General features: G+C 48.2%; 1 protein-coding gene across 5 annotated transcripts in view; it reads left to right on the top strand.

Moving 5' to 3' along the window:
- Positions 1–13,306, top strand: part of GRAMD1B (GRAM domain containing 1B) — a 212,384-nt gene that overhangs the window by 185,208 nt on the left and 13,870 nt on the right. For all 5 annotated transcript variants that reach the window (XM_023558225.2, XM_064268926.1, XM_064268925.1 and 2 more), the window contains 7 exons: positions 2,855–3,044; positions 4,662–4,805; positions 6,227–6,345; positions 6,623–6,765; positions 8,711–8,814; positions 9,432–9,635; positions 10,775–10,865. In XM_023558225.2, coding sequence (XP_023413993.1) covers positions 2,855–3,044; positions 4,662–4,805; positions 6,227–6,345; positions 6,623–6,765; positions 8,711–8,814; positions 9,432–9,635; positions 10,775–10,865 — 995 coding nt within the window. The remainder of the gene's footprint in view (positions 1–2,854; positions 3,045–4,661; positions 4,806–6,226; positions 6,346–6,622; positions 6,766–8,710; positions 8,815–9,431; positions 9,636–10,774; positions 10,866–13,306) is intronic.

The raw sequence follows: 13,306 nt of genomic DNA, 5'->3' as shown, positions 1-13,306 counted from the left end.
TTAGTGAACATTTTGATCAATGATTTCATAGAAGAACCCTGATCAAAAAGGGGACAAAGCAGAACAGAATTTCAAATTGTCATGGACTGTAAGCTTCCTGAAGCCATGGAGGGTAAATGAACCCCTGGAACTATTGCCCTGAGATAATCTTTAAACCTAAACTAAAAACATCCCCTGAAGTCATCTTAAAACCGAACAGTAGTTTAACTAACTAGCAAAAAAGGGCTGTCTTGAGCATTATGTTCTTTGAAGACCTGTCTATATGGGATCAAAGTGACAACAGCAACTTGAAGGATTAGACAGGAACCTTATGGGTCAGTGAGTTTATGTTAATGAGGGTGAAACAACTCAGAAAAGGAGGGTGAGAATTGTTGCACACCTCGAAGAATGTAAGACACTACATTGTATACGTAGAAACTGTTGAATTGGAGTATGTTTTGCTGTGTATATTCTCAACAACAGCTACAAAATAAATAAAATTTAAGGAAAAAAAAAGCTCTGTTAAGCAATTCCACTCTGTAACACATGGGCTTGCCATGAGTCAGAACCAACAGCACAAGAAAACAACATAGAGAGAGAGATACTGAGATTGACTGATTGATTTTTTAAGGAATTGGCTCATGGAACTGTGGGAGCTGGCAAGTCCAAAATCTATAGGGCAGGCCACAGGCTGGATGTTCCTGCATGCTTGCATCCCCAAATCCGTAGTCAGGTGATAGAAAGAGTGTAGAGGAGTTCTGGCAAAATGTGTATTTATAGCCTGGAGCCAGAATGCACCCTAGGGAAAACTCCCTTTTTTGCTCTTAAGGCCTTTAACTGATTGAATAAGGCCCACCAATATTATGGAAGGCAATCAGCATAACTTAAGGCCAACTGATTTTATCATATGTAACTACTTCATAACAGCACCTGGACTAGCGTTTAACCAAACAACTGGATGCTGTAGTCTAACCAAGTTGACACATAAAATTCACCATCATAGCCCCTATAGCAAATCTGCTGCAAAAGACCTCTTTAAAGTGTTGAAAAGCAAAGATGTCACACTGAAGACTTAGGTGCACCTGACCCAAGCCATGGTGTTTTCAGTTACCCCATATGCATGCAAAAACTGGATGATGAATAAGGAAGTCTGAAGAAGAATTGACGCCTTTGAATTGTGGTGTTGGCGAAGAATATTGAATATACCACGAAGTGCCAAAAGAACGAACACATCTGTCTTGGAAGAAGTCAACCAGGATGCTTCTTAGAAGCAAGAATGGCGAGACTACATCTCACGTACTTTGGACATGTTATCAGGAGAGATCGGTCTCTGGAGAAGGACATCATGCTTGGCAAAGTAGAGGGTCAGTGAAAAAGAGTAAAACCATCAATAAAAGGTGGATTATCACAGTGGAGAACTATTCCAAGTCTTTTTTTACCTCCTTAATCTAAAGTCAAAGTTGTAGATAATATAGAGCTGTAGAACAAAAATCCTCACAACTGGACCAATAAGCAACATCAAGGATTTCATTTCGCTTGGCTCCATAGTCAGTGCCCATGGAAGCAGCAGTCAAGAAATCATACAACGAATTGCATTGGGGCAAATCTGCTGCAAAAGACCTCTTTAAAGTGTTAAAAAGCAAAAATGTCACTCGGAGGACTAAGGTGTGCCTGACCCAAGCCATGGTATTTTCGGTCACCTCATATGCATGTGAGAATTTGGCAATGAATAAAGAAGATCCAAGAAGAATTGATACCTTTGAATTATGATATTGGTGAAGAATATCAAATATGCCATGGACTGCCAGAAGAATGAACAAATCTGTCTTGGAAGTATAGCCAGAATGCTCTTTAGAAGCAATGATGCCGAGACTACATCTCACATATTTTGGACACATTATCAGGAGGGAACAGTCCCTGGAGAAGGGCATCATGTTTAGTAAAGTAGAGGGTCAGGGAAAAAGAGGAAGACCATCAATAAAAGATGGACTGACACAGTGGTTGCAACAATGGACTCAAGCATAGCAATGATTGTGAGGGTGGCGCAGGACCAGGCAGTGTTTTGTTCTGTTATCCATAGGGTCCCTATGAGTCAGAATCGACTGGATGGCACTTTAACAACAAACTATCTATTATTTGTATAGTCACTCATTCAGTAATTACTGAGTCCCTAGTATATATATATATATATATTTTTTAGTATATACACATTCTGATTTAGTTTCCTACTATGCTAGATTTTTTGGAAGATATAAAATATGTCAAAAGAATCTCTGTCCTCTGGGACTTCATAATAGAGGAGATAAAACTTATGAAGGAAGAGGGTCAGGATATATGCTGGCAGGTAGAATAGGTGGAGGTCCTCTGGAAAAGAGTCCCAGAAAAGGCAGTGGTTTCAGAATCAGACCACCTGGACTTAGAATGAAAACATTATTCATTTCATTCTTAGTCTCCATTTTCTGCCTCTACATTAGCTTTAAAATGGAAAGAATTTTTATCTGTTCTCTTCCTGTGTTAATGGGAGAATGAATCAAGAAATGCTTATGAAACCTTTTGAGCTTCTTGGGAAAAAAGCAGTGTACTACCTAGAGGCAGGCTGACATTGTTGTAGCATAGCGGAGATGTGGACTCCAGGATACAAGATGTGACAGACGGTGCTCACTGTCCACTTGTGAGGCTTGATGTGCTGTTTTAATGGTGAGCATGAGAAAGGCAGCACCGTGTACTGTCTTCTCACGTCTTCCATGGCTGAGCTCCTAAACAGCTGTGTTTTGAATATGAGGGTTTCCAAGACCAGGGCCTCTCTAATCTCCCTTTGGAGACTAGAACCAGATCAGGTTGTCCCTATTAGGTGACTCCTCTCTCTCCACTCCAGTTTGATGGTCTTCCCCTGGAGGAGGAGGTGCTGGAAGGCGAAGGGTCCCTGGAGAAAGAGCTCGCCATTGACAACATCATAGGGGAGAAGATTGAGATCATCGCGCCGGTGAACTCCCCTTCCTTGGACTTCAATGACAATGAGGACATTCCTACGGAGCTCAGTGACTCTTCTGACACCCATGACGAAGGTAGGCATTTGAAAATGGGCATAGAGTAGCCCTTCCTCTCTCCATTTGAAGGCTAAAAGAATGTCTGTACGTGGAGACTGGTCTTTCTAGGTTCCTGGTAAAAGGGTGGGTAACAGATTTTTTAAAAAGATCTATTTTGTTATTAGCATACATTCCTTTTTGCAGGTCTCACAGCCGGGATCCTCATCATTCTGTATTTGTTGTCTTTCGTTGCCCAACAGCTCATGGTTTGTCCTGCCATCCAGTCTTGTCACTAAGTGTACTTCCTGTTGACCTTAGCTTGTCTCACAGACATGCAAGACTAGGCAGTGTTGTGTGCCACAGGGAAAGTGCCAGTCAGCTGCTCTCTGGAAGAAATTAGATTTTAATGGAAACTTCCTCAAGATAGCTGCAAAACTATCCAGTGACTCCACTGTGGGGCTTGTAGACCAGGCTGGAAGAAAAGGTGTTCCTGGGTCAGACAGACATTGGAGACTCCACTTCTCTCTAATAATTCTAAGTAGAGAGCGTCTTACTTGACCCCCTGCGGAGGGTCAGCGTCTAGGATCTCACTGGGGATAGTGCTGCCGCTTGTATTCTGTGGAGAGAAGCCATATTCTCAGAGTGTTCATTATATTGGTTGATGGTTTACCTCCATTGACTGGGTGGTAGGTAAAGGCTAGTGAGTGTATGCAGACAGTGCTCACTTATTCATTTGCAGTCACTCTCACCTGTGGGTCATCTGTAGAGGTCTTGTGACCTGCGGTTCCTTTCCCAACCCCCATTCAGTTTGCACAGCTTGGGTCCTGTATAACAGGGGGTGCCTTTCACAGAAATTAAGATGCGAATATTCCCCTACCACACTTGTATAATGCCCCACCTGTCAGTCATAGGCACTGGCCCTGCGGGAGACTCCTGAGTTCTTCCTTGGTCTTCTCAGGGTCCTAAGGGTGCCAGGAATGCCAGTGCCCTGTTTGAGATCACATATCAGCCCGTGCAGGGGCAATAATAGAGACTGTGGGGTACTGAGGTCTGGGAAAAGCCCTGGGCCAACGCACCTATATGCTCAGACATACTCTCCTGCGGCAGATAAAACAATTCAGAACATTAAAGTTTATTGAAATGATGAGGGAAATAGCTGCCTTATGGAAGGAGAACAGACCTGTGCTCTTAAGAACACAGCCCATTGGGCCTAGAAGCGTTAATATTAATGGTATCACAAATCATTCAGTATCCCTCTAAGACACCTATATCATTTGTTGTCAGTTAGGGCTAACTTAGGATCCTGATAACCAATGCTTTGAATTCTGGCAGGCTCAGGAATTAGTCATGTATTTGAATTTTAGTCTATGATCAACTTAATTGGGAAGGTTTGAGAGTGTAAAAGAAAATGGCACACCCCCAAACTCTTTATACGGAATGAATGAACAGAGTGCCAACCAGAGTGAACAGTGAGTCTGGAGCGAATCATGAGGTACAGTGCCCACGATCCCAGCCTGCCTACTCCACAGCCTAGCTCTGCCCTTGGCCGTGATTCTTCCATTAGCCACCGAGGCCCACGTGCTCTGGGGGATGGCCCTGGGCTCACCCGCCCTTCTGCTTTCGCTGTCCTACTTCTTCATTCTCTCTGCCCTGCAGGAGAGGTCCAGGCCTTTTACGAGGACCTGAGTGGCCGGCAGTATGTGAATGAAGTCTTCAACTTCAGTGTGGACAAGCTCTATGACCTCCTGTTCACTGACTCACCCTTCCAGAGGGACTTCATGGAGCAACGGCGCTTCTCCGGTCCGTTCTGCCTGGGGTTGGCCTCTCCCGCCCCTTCCCACTCTGCCCACCCCTCTTCCCTCTATGTTTTCCTCCCTGTCCTTCCCTTCTTCCCCTTCTTTCCAAGTACCCTCCTTTTCCAGGCCCCCTGCTGGGCATGGGGTACCTTTCTCTGGCCTTACCCAGGACTGGAGCCCCCACAGAGCCCTGCTGGCTCACTCTGTCCACAAATGCAACAGCTTTCTTGCTTGACTCTATGCCCTAGGCACTCAGTACTGGGTCACAAAGACTCAGTGAACAAGCTCTGCCCCGTTCTTGGCCTTACAGAGACCTCTGTTTAGTGAAGAGCAGCTGCGGCTTACTAGTTCTTGTTGTTAGCTGCTATCTAATTGGCCCCTCACTCGTGGCGCCACCATGCACGATGGAATGAAACGTTGCCTGGTCCTGCACCATCCCCGTGATCAGTTGTGGATCAGAGCAGTTGTGATCTGTGGCGTTTTCATTGATTGATTTTCAGAAGTAGATCTTCCTGGTTTGTCTTAGTCTAGAAGCTCCGCTGAAACCTGTTCAGCATCAGAGCAACACACAAGCCTCTACTGACAGACGGGTGGTGGCTGCACATGAGGTGCATTGGTGAGGAATTGAACCCAGGTCTCCTGCAGGGAAGACTAGAATTCTACCGCTGAATTGCCAATGCCCCCTTACTGACTAGTTGGCACCCTTTATATGCCAAGTTTATTACCTGATTTAATTTTCACAACTGCCCTGCATGGTGGGTAGTGTGATCCCCATGGGCGAGGACACAAACTTAGAGCAGCCATTCTTACTCGTCCAAGGCCATAGAGCTCAGAAGGTCAGGGGAGCCAGGATTCAGAGCTAGGTGTCCACGCTCCTCTCTCGCCCCCTCGCCCCTGTCCTACCCCAGCAGAGGCTGTGGCGCTGGCCCAGCAGAAGCGCTAAACACGCTGCTCTGTGAGGAAACAGTTGGGCACCAGCGTGCCCCTCTGCCCAGAGGAGGGGACGTGCTGAGGGCACGGGGAGGTCATGCCTTAGAGGAGAGGACTTGTTCCCCAGAGATCTCAGGCCCTCGTCACAGTGACTCCAGTGTTGCCGGAGCCCCGTAGGTGGCCCTGAGACCTCCTGCCCTGGCCCCGGGACAATCAGCATTTTGGAGCTCTGTGTAGAATTTCGGCAATGCTACAATGAGCCTCTTTCTGCTTTGACTCCCCCTCCGCCCACCCCACTCCCCTGTCCTCCTTCTCTCCTTGGAGCAGATGAAGCTGCTCGGTGCTGCCCCTCCCCTGGCCCCGGGGTTCTCATTGGCTTCCTTTTCAGGGCCAGTCGGCAGTCAGAACAGTCAGGAGAAGTTCGCTTGGTGGGGAAATTCAGACTTGGGGGTGCTTCTTTCTCGCCCTCATCCCAGGGCTCCCCTCTACCCCCAGATATCATCTTCCACCCATGGAAAAAAGAGGAGAATGGAAACCAGAGCCGAGTGATTCTTTACACCATCACCCTTACCAACCCGCTGGCTCCTAAAACCGCCACTGTCAGGGAGACACAGGTGAGTTCAGGGCAGGCATAAGAGCGGGCTGGGAAGTCCTCCCCTCTGCTGTGAAGTATTAAGGATAGAGGCTGGGAAGAAGTCTCTGGATGCAGATGTGGTTTGGCGCTTAAAATGGTCACATCCTGCATGCTCAGATGCTACCACTTCCAATCATTCTGGAGTCTTCCACTCAGAAGTTGTGGGGTAGGGTGGGTGGAGGGCAGGAGAGGTCGGAGAAGGAGGTGCTTTTCCTATCTGGCTTCTTTTCAGTTTTCTGGACCTTTCCTCCCCACAGACCATGTATAAGGCCAGCCAGGAGAGCGAGTGCTACGTGATTGACGCTGAAGTCCTCACCCACGACGTGCCATACCACGACTATTTCTACACAATCAATCGCTACACGCTCACCCGTGTGGCTCGGAACAAGAGTCGGCTCAGGTGCGACACCTGGAGGACTCGGGTGGGTGCAGTGGACAATCCGGGTGTGGGTGGGATCAGGGGGCTTTGCAGTGGAAAATGTTCGTTTGTTCCTGCAGCAAAGAAGGGAGTTGGGTATATTCTGCCTGCCTCATTGTTCATTCCACATTCTTACCAAAGCCTCTGCGACTCCCCCACCTCCCTGTCCTGATGTAGTACTTTATTCTCACTTTTTCACTCTGTAGACCTCTTTATAAAACTTCTGTAACTACTGCTATTTACTGACTGACTGCGCCTTATAAAGAACTGCTTAGGTGCTTTACCTATAGTAATTAGTGAGGTGGATTTTATCTTCATTTTTCAGGTAAAGAAGCTGAGGGTCCTACAAGTTAATTTGCCCAGAGCCATGCTCCTATTGAGTCCCAGCCCAGGACTTCACACACATCTGTGCTCATCCCAGCATGCCACGCGCTCCTATGGTTTACTGTTCGTTTCCCCCATTAGACCTCGCGCTTATGGGGGGCAGGAGTCACATTCATTCACCACTGTATTCCCAGCCCCCCCCACCCCCCACCCACGCACACAAAGTGTCTGCACATAGTAATGTCCAGACAGTGCTGATGGAATGCATAATTATAATGCCTTTGGTGGTGGAGTGCTGTCTGGCACTATGATGTCTCTTCCAAGGAAGGAAGAAATTTAGGCCCTGAGCTTAAGATGTACCTGTCCAATTAAAAATCAAAGCACATACCCATTTGAAAAGAATCAGATTGTATACCCGAATTTTAGGCCAAGGTCTTTAGGTTGTAAGGAGAAGTTGATTCAAGGTGTTTAAAGAAAATAGGAGCTTAGTGAAAGACTACAGAAGGATCCCTCAGGCATCAGGGAGAGCTGAGTACCCATGCCTCAAAAAGGGCCCAGGTCTTTTCACCTTCATCTTGTTTTGTGTTCTGTGCTACTTTCTGCTCCCCTACTCCTCTCTCCCTCTCCCTTCTCTCCCTCCTTCGTTCTTTCCTCCCTCCAATCTCCCCTACCCTTTTCCCCATGCTCTCTAGGTTTCTCAATCCTAGATTCCTAGAAGAGACTTCCAATTGCTTGATTTTCCTGTCTAGTCCACATCTAGGTAGCTGGTTGACCTCAGATAGGCACTTGCAGAAAGGTGCCCACCCTTGGTCCAGTAGGCAGTTGTTGAGTGGGGAAAGGAGGTGGCTCCAAGCATAGACATGCTCACATCAAAGTCCACGGGTGAGGATAGGGTGAGGGCAGGGCAGGCAGCTCCAGGGGGAGCATAAATTGCTAGTGAGGTGGAGATGAACCTAAGGAGGAGGTGAAGAGGAGGCCTGCTGCTAGGAGAGGAAGAACTGAGACTGCAAGAAAGATGGGCAGTGGAGAGACTTGTGATTGGGAGAGAGAATGTTTAGAAAAGAGCAAGAGCTGGCAAAATTATAGGTACAGAGGAGAGGCATGAGCCAGAGTGGACCGCAAAAGACACTCTTAAATGTGAAAGTGAAATCCTAGAGCCTGGCTCAGACTTAAAAAGTCTCTGGAGAAGGAGAGAGGGTCCTGCCAAAAGTGTGGACCGTGTTGCTTCCCTTTCAAGAGCCTTCCCTTGGCTGGCTGGCAGGCTTTGTGGACCATCTGGAGCTCTTCTGGGAGGAGGCAGTGTGGTGTCATGAGAAGTACTCTTTTCTTGGAATCTGAAGCCCTTGTTGTTAGCTTCTGGTCTTCTGGAATATTCTAAACCTGTTTTCTTATCTGTAAAATGGGGATAAACCCACTAGCTCCACCAACCTCAAAGAGTGGCCAGGGAAATCAGGTGGTATTATGGGTATGAACGGACATTTTAGCCTGTAAAGTCCAGTACAAACAGAAAGGTGTATTGGCCTTAAACCTAAATGTCTCTTTTCTCAGCAGAAGAGGGTCCTGCCCAGGAAATGACTGATCTTGTTTCTGGCTTGTTCCTCAGGGTCTCCACAGAGCTGCGCTATCGAAAACAGCCCTGGGGGCTAGTGAAAACTTTCATTGAGAAGAACTCCTGGAGTGGGCTCGAGGACTACTTCCGCCATCTAGGTGGGCACTGTTATCGTCACTGCTGGTAGAACTAGAGAAAACAGTGAACTGTAGAGCTGTCACCATGCAGGGGACCGAGACACTGAATTGGTTTCGTGGGATCCCTAAGCCTGCCCCAGAAATGGATACAAAATCCAGGGTATATGCGAATATGTACATTTTTCTAGAGAATATGTCTGTAGCTTTTATGAGAATCATTAAGAATGTGTGACCCACCTCAAAAAAAAACCATTAAGAACTACAGATTTAGTGATAATGATGTTGAATCTATTATAGGAAGAATCTGCAAATAGCCTGTGAGTGCATCTGTTAGGAAGTGTGTGATGTGTTCCCACTTGTATACACAAGGGTGCAAATGTTGGGAACATATGGCTATACACAGTGTTGAACAACCCAGAGAGGGAGGGTGCTGGACTGGGCCCCAGAAGTACTTCCCCAGGCTCACGGGCATCCGTGTGGGACCTCTGTTCTCCCCGCCAGTTTTCCAGAGTGCTATGTGGGAAAACGATTCTCTTAGAGGGCTTGGTGAGAGCGGAGAGCATTGCCTCTAAAGGCCAACACGTTGGGTTGTAGGTATGGGAAGATGGCTTCTGACATGACCCTCTTGGCTCCAACAGAGAGCGAGCTAACCAAAACGGAGAGCACCTACCTGGCTGAGATGCACAGACAGTCTCCCAAGGAGAAGGCCAGCAAGCCGCCGGCGGTACGGAGGAGGAAACGTCCCCATGCCCACCTGCGGGTACCCCACCTGGAAGAGGTGATGAGCCCTGTCACCACCCCCACTGATGAAGAGGTGGGCCACAGGATCAAGCACGTGGCAGGTGTGTGCCAGGTGGGGATGGGTCAGGGCTCTGGCCTGGAGCTTCACACCTGTGCCATGGTGCACACATGTTCAGTCATTTTGCACCTTGGGTATGGTTTGATGTAATTTGCACATGCCTCATTAAGCCTGAGACCCACCCCTCCTTGATGCTCTACCTGTTTCTCTTTACCCTTCAAGTTCCCTAGCCCTGCTAGACTCTGTGTGTGCTCTACCGCAGAGCTCTTGGGTTAGTCCCTCCACGTGGCCCATGCTCCATTGCTACCTACATAGGCTCAGGTAGGCACCTTCCAGGTTCTTGGGAAATGTACCAGGGAGAAGCCTAAGCCCAGACCCCAGAAACTACCTCAAAACATGAAGATCAGGAGGTGCAAGGCAGCCCCACCTTCCCTAGCCCCATGGGCCCGCCAGGCAGTGGGCTCCCTTGCTCTTTCTTTCTCTCCCCATCCAGCCCTTCACAGCCTCCTGCCTTGTGTGAGATGTAAGCGCATTGTTTCAGTTGTGGTTTTGGTCGGTCGTGGGGACGAAAGGGGACCTTAAAGACCAGCGAATGTAGTGTTTTCCAGACTGGGCTCTGTACATCCTTAGGGGCTTCTTTGAGCTGGGTAGGGACGGAGAGGAGGAGAGTGCCAGCTTCTGTGTCCCTTAACCAGCTTCAGCCGGAGGACTGCCATGTGAGGTGTTTGCCGTATGCATTTGAATAAAGGATTCTGCCAGCCCCCTTTTCATACATGAGAGAAAACTAGCTCTCAGAGAGGCTAAGTAATTTGCGCGACATTGCATAGTTGGTTACGGGTAAAGCCAGAGCTGGAAGCTGGCTCTCTCGTCCTAGCCCAGTGCTGCTTCTCCTTGAATAGCCGCAGGCCATTCTGTCCTGCATCTGTTTGTCCTAGCTACGTAGGTCCATTGATTTTCTCATTTTCCAGTGGCTCTTTAATGTTCACCTTGCCTGACTCAGCCTTGTCCTCAAGGACCTTGCCTTCTGGTTTTGGAGGGTTGAGGCTGTCTATCATATCGTTGCAGTGACAGTATCAGGGGCAGTGTCTTGGTCATTTCCTGACGTTTCTGTGTGGCCAGTGTAGTGTCAGTCATTGTTGCACTCGTGGACCACAATGGTGATGGCTTCTGTTCTCCCCACAGGTTCCACGCAGACACGGCACATCCCTGAGGACACCCCCAGTGGTTTCCACCTGCAGAGTGTGTCCAAGCTGCTGCTGGTTATCAGTTGTGTGTAAGGGACTCCAGGCTCTCCTCTCACCCCACCCACCGCCTCCCTTCTCACGCCTGGGGCCCATCTCTCATCTCTCCGGGCAGACAGGGAGCCTGACTGCTGTGTCTGTCCTCCAGTCTTCTCTCTGCCTCCCTTGCATCCTCCTTCCTGCTTTGTTCAGCTTTCACTGCATGCCAGACTTCTGGGATTTAGAAGAAGGTGGCACAGCATCCATGCCGTTCAGGAACTCAGTTTCAAGTGGGTGAGACAGACAGAAAATTCAGAACGATGGCGGAGTGGGATAAATACTAGAAGGGAGATGCTGCGAGCACATTAGGAGTTTGCTCATCTGTTTATGAGAGATGTCCCGGGTGTGCGCTGTACACTCACAGAGCCCACAACTCTGCAGGGTGCCCGGACCAAGCCAATGACTGCTGTACAGGACCAAGTTTAGAGTAATTGCCATTCCATTACAAGATAGCAGGCGCAATAATTTGCACAGAAAGATGCTGCTAGGCTAGGAAAAGTGGCAGTCAAAAGAAAGGAAGCTGTGAGTCAGAAGGACACAGGTCTCTGATGTACGTCCATGGGTATGAGTCCATGCTGTAACCTGCTTGGGGTGTTTCTAAACCATTTTGAGCTCTTCCCCTTGGGTCAACCCCCTGGTATCCCGCCAGTGCCTCTGCCTGGCTTCCCACCCCTTATGCTTCTGTGGGTGGGGATGTACCAGGTGAGGGAGGGAGGCATGGCCGGGCAACACTGGCTCTGCCAGCTGTGCGCCAGCCTCCGGACTTTCTCTAGTTTACTCTTGGGTCTAAGACGGGCCTCCACTGAAGCATTTTCAGACAGGCAGAGGCAGGGGAGCAGTCTTACCCTCGGGAAATGCCAAAGTAAGCCTAGGAGTGACATGTTCGGATTTGTATTATTAAAAAAAAAAAACACTCTGACAGTAATATAGTGACTGGGTTTGAGAGAAAGGACTAGGGGCAGGAGGTCAGTCGGGACAGACAGCAGTGATCTAAATGAGAGTCCTTGTGTGGTGCAAATGGTGAATGTACTCACTGTTAACCAAAAGGTTGGAGGTTTGAGTCCACCCAGAGGTAACTCAGAAGAAAGGCCTGGCGATCTAGTTCCCAAATATCAGCTGTTGAAAACCCTGTGGAGCACAGTTCTACTCTGACACACATGGGGGTGCCATGATTCAAAGCTGACTTGACAGCAGCTGGTTGGTTTTAGATGAGAGTGGCTGTCAGACTGAAATGAGAGAGTAGAGCTGAGAGATCCTAGAAGGTAAACGTGTTCACCCCACGTTTGGTTATGTAGCTAAGGAAGGGGAAGTACTGATAGGAGTGAACATAGATGGCTGTGTGACTAACAGAAACCTGAAAGCGAAAAGTTGTCCGAAAAGATGCCATCAGTTCCAAATATGTTGAGCGTGACAAATAGGCCTTGAGAGATGTGGACCTGGAGCTTAGGAGAGAAGTTTAGGCTGAAGCTAACAACTCAAAAGCATCATTGGTAGCATTAAAGCTGTGAATGTGAATGAGATCATGCAGGGAGAGTGCAGGGTGTGAAAAAGAAAACACAGAGCCCAGGCAGCGACCTGCTGATGCTGCATGGAGAACAGACATAGGCCTGTGCCACCGTGAGCTGGCCAGCGGCCACCAGGCCTTCACCACATGGCACACCCCAGGTGTCCCTCGACCTTCACGTGGCACAGGAAGGGCGGTAAACACGGGCCCAAATGCAGCTGCTCAGATCTTGTGCTGCAGGTACTGAAGAGGTGGCCATTCAGATGAGCAGAGTCTGCGTATACAGTTAAAGACAGTGCCGTCGACATTCAGTGCAATCTTTAAACGTTCTCATGGAGAACTAGGAACCCTGGAGAACACCGCTGAGGAGCCCCACGGATTTTTGACTGCCAGTTTAAGGAATTCTACCTTATCATAGTGCCAGATGCACAAATGAGGCAAATAGTATTACACACACACTTTGAAAGGTCTCAGGCATCTTCTATTCTTTTATTTCTTTGCTGATCTCTCTCCCATCCATTTGTTTTATCTCCCCTTTTTTGTCATTGTCTCTCTTCCAGTGTGTGTCTGTCCCTCCCCTTTAGTGGTAATAATGACCAAGACCTTGTGGAGGGTCTGCTGTGTGCGCCCTTGGGCACATACATTCTTTTTAAACCTTGTAGCAGCTCCAGTAGGTAGGTGTTGTTGTCCGATTGAGGAAACAGGGTTTTTAGACAAGTTAAGAAACTTGATCAAAAGTAAGAAGCTTTTAAGTGATGGGCCAAGATTTGTACCCAATTCTTTGTGACTCAAGAACTTGTCTTTACCTATATCTTCATCTCTCCATCTGTCAACTTCTATCATAAAATGACCTTTCAGCCAAGCCATGGAGGCTGGGAGATGGAGAGTGTCTCCAGCCTCTCAGTGTGTCTCCCTTCCTCACTGGCTTTC

Source organism: Loxodonta africana, chromosome 15 (genome assembly GCF_030014295.1).
Source record: "Loxodonta africana isolate mLoxAfr1 chromosome 15, mLoxAfr1.hap2, whole genome shotgun sequence".
In the NCBI taxonomy this organism is placed as follows: domain Eukaryota; kingdom Metazoa; phylum Chordata; class Mammalia; order Proboscidea; family Elephantidae; genus Loxodonta; species Loxodonta africana.
This window is presented reverse-complemented; position numbering and strand designations above follow the sequence as displayed.